The sequence below is a fragment of the Propithecus coquereli genome, unplaced genomic scaffold (genome assembly GCF_000956105.1).
Source record: "Propithecus coquereli isolate 6110/MARCELLA unplaced genomic scaffold, Pcoq_1.0 Scaffold167, whole genome shotgun sequence".
Taxonomy (NCBI): Eukaryota; Metazoa; Chordata; class Mammalia; order Primates; family Indriidae; genus Propithecus; species Propithecus coquereli.
This window is the reverse complement of record NW_012141302.1, coordinates 2,933,064-2,936,253: the sequence shown is the minus strand read 5'-3', so window position 1 is coordinate 2,936,253 and position 3,190 is coordinate 2,933,064. Positions and strand designations below refer to the sequence as shown.

The 3,190-nt window shown below is 36.5% G+C and overlaps 1 protein-coding gene across 1 annotated transcript in view; it reads right to left on the bottom strand.

Moving 5' to 3' along the window:
* Nucleotides 1–3,190, bottom strand: part of DNAH7 (dynein, axonemal, heavy chain 7) — a 233,491-nt gene that overhangs the window by 129,291 nt on the left and 101,010 nt on the right. Inside the window, exon 28 of the mRNA XM_012641642.1 lies at nt 1,957–2,106. Within this exon, the coding sequence (XP_012497096.1) occupies nt 1,957–2,106 (150 nt within the window). The remainder of the gene's footprint in view (nt 1–1,956; nt 2,107–3,190) is intronic.

Sequence of the window (3,190 nt, the reverse complement as noted above, 5' to 3'; positions counted from 1 at the left end):
ATATATAAAATTGCCAGGGAAAACAGAATTTTCATTCACATTGTCTGCTATATAGTAGCATATTCATGCAGATTAATTACTCTTTTGTGTTTAGCCAAATATTTTCTTCTCCCCACTGAATGAATTCACACATATATACATACTGCTCTTGGACTGAACTATCTCATGATGGTATAAGACATTAAAATCAATATAACATTCACAGACTCACAATGATGTAATAAAAAATATTTATACATTGTCCAGACTATAGTAAATTTTCAACAAATACGAAGTGGTCAGCTATTAGCCAGAGAGTGCCAAAACCGATTCTCCTTTCCAGATCCTTATAATTCAACCTTTTTATGTACAGCTGTTGCCCTGGTTTACCTTCAGCACGTGTGAGTTCAAGCTGAAGTGGAGAAGGATTTGAATCCATCTTAACACATTCTCAGTCCCTGTGGCCAACTGCATTAACCTATGAGACAGTGGAACTGTCCCAGGCTCAAACCATGTGACACCCACACTCAGAGGCCAGTTCTGGCTGTGTGCAGGAAAGAAGCAAGGAAGAGCCATATCTCAGTGGTCACCTCAAGATCATCTTTCCCTCGTGTTGTGGGCTTCTCGTGCCCGTCACTTTGAGAAACACCACCATGTAACGGGGAGACCCTGGGCTTTGAGGTCTGAAGGACTTTGCTTTTCATTTGGCTCCACTTCTTATGAGCTGTGGACTTTGGGTGAACTACTTAACCTCCCGGAGACTCAGTATTTACAGGAAGTAGCTTTCTGAAAAATGTAATGTAAGCTATGTAACTGAGTATAAGATAGAGATAGCTCAGGATTATTTCTGTGTAAACAATGTAACTGCATACATTATGGAGAGACTCCTAGGTTACTCTGGGCCGGAGTGCATCCACTGTGCAAGAGAGGGCTTAAGAAGTCACACGAACAATTGCAGACCTCTTTTGGCATCACCTGTGCCTCATGATTACTTTTATCCTCAAAATTACTAATAAAGCTTGATGCTAGGCAAGAACTCTGTACATGAGAGTCAATCCTTACATTACTCATTGCCCAACGTCTTTCTGCAAATAAGAGCAGAGATGAGATTTCATGTTTTTTATGTTACTACACTGATTTATGAGGCATGGTCCACTGGGTCCTTAAGTGGGTAAAGACCACCAAATTTAGAATGTTAGTCAGAATAAAGACACACTTATTTAAAAAAATTTAAGAAATAAATGTCTCTAACCTAAGCCCCTTTTCCTATACTACCAGCCTTGGCAAGCTGTCTCCCATATTAGCACACTCTATGGAGAACCTTCTAAAATATGGCAACCAAGTTAACACTTGTTGGTCTGTGGATTTTTTTCATGAGAGTGGGCAACAACCACCCAGCAGAATAAGCCAGGAGTAGGTAGCTGCCTACTCTCCCATCCACAGCTGTCAGCAGATGGATGTGCCTTACCTCTTCTGCTTTCCACAAAGCAGCCCATTCTCTTCCTAACACACTAAAGGGAAAGTGTTAGAGCTTTAAGACATTATTTTACAAACGCATGTAATTTCTTCTCTAAACATTGGAGTGTATCTAAAATTAGTGAGTGTGACAATGGCAGCAGCCCAAAGAGCAAGCAAAGGAATTATATTACTAAGAGGCATGTCATTTAGATACTCTCTGTCCTGGATCACCTGGCTTAAAAGAAAAGAATCAGATACTCTTTGTCCTGTCTTTTTTTTCTACCGCCCTCTCCTCTATGCATATGCAGGGCAAAGGTGTTTGCTAGCATGGTCTCTGGCATTTTTGTAGGTGCTGATAGTGCTCTTCACAGAAATACTGCCAGACTATCCAGTATTGTGTTTAAACAAATATCTTAAGCTATAAAAATGGACTTGTTTGAAACAATTGAAAAAAAATCAGAAATTAGAAGTAAATATCATAACCTTTTAAAATATGCATGCCAAAGTGTTAGTACTTACCGTTGAAGAGGCAAATGTTCTAAAACTGACAGCAAGGACCCCATCAGACCACTCGTGGGACACTAAATCAAACTGTCCATACAGCTGACCCATGGTGACAGACTTAGGATTTAAAACAATTATTTGAACCTTGTTTTCTTCCATTAGTCCCTTAATGAAAAAAAAATCATTGATTTATTTTGAAGAATACTGTCACTATTCATAGAAAACATAACTGTGTATATAGAAAATCCTAAGGAATCTACAAAGAAACTCCCAGAAGTAAGGAGTGAATTTAACAATGTTCCAGCATACAAGGTCAATATATAAAAATCAATTGTATTTTCTATATAATGCCAATGAACACCTGAAAAATAACATTTTTAAAATACCATTTACAGCAGTATTTAAAAGCTCACAAAATAATTAGGGTGAAATTAGCAAATGTTGCACAAGATCTATAAATCTAAAGCTATAAAACAGGAGTCGGCAATTTTTTTTGTAAAGGGCCAGATAGGAAATACAGGCTTTGCAGGTTTTATATGGTCTATTACATTTCCTTCTCTGTTTCTCTTTCTTTTTTAAACAAATTTTTAAAAATGTTAATACAACATTAACAAATGCCAAGTTTATTGGCATTACAAAAATAGGCTTCAGGCTGAATTTGCCTGAATTTGGGCTATAATTTGCTGGTCCCTCCTACAAAACATTCTCTGAGAGGAAATGAAAAGATCTAAATATAGAAAAATTTATACTTCTCATGGAGTGAAAAGTTAATATGGGTAAATTGTCAATTTCTATCAGCACCCTGAAAGGTGGTCAATGGCATTGTTGCAAGAAATGTTAATATCCTTCAGGCATAAAACTTTTTTTTTTTCAGGTTAATAGACTTAATTTTTTTAGAGTGGTTTCAAGTTTACAAAAAAATTGAGCAGAAAGTACAGAGATTCCCCAGCACAATTTCCCTTATTATTAACATCCTGCACCGGTGTGGTGCATTGTTATGATTGATGCATCAATACTTATACATTATTATTAGCTAAAGTTTATAGTTTATATTAGAGTTTACTCTTCGTGTTGCACAGTTCAATGCATAATGTCATGTATCCACCATTATATTAATGCTATTATATAGAATCATTTCACTGTCCTAAAAATTCCTTGTGTTTCACCTATTTATAATCGTTTATTTTTTATATAAAACAACATAACAAGTTCAACTTTTCCCAACACTGGCTTCTAACTGCCACCCTCA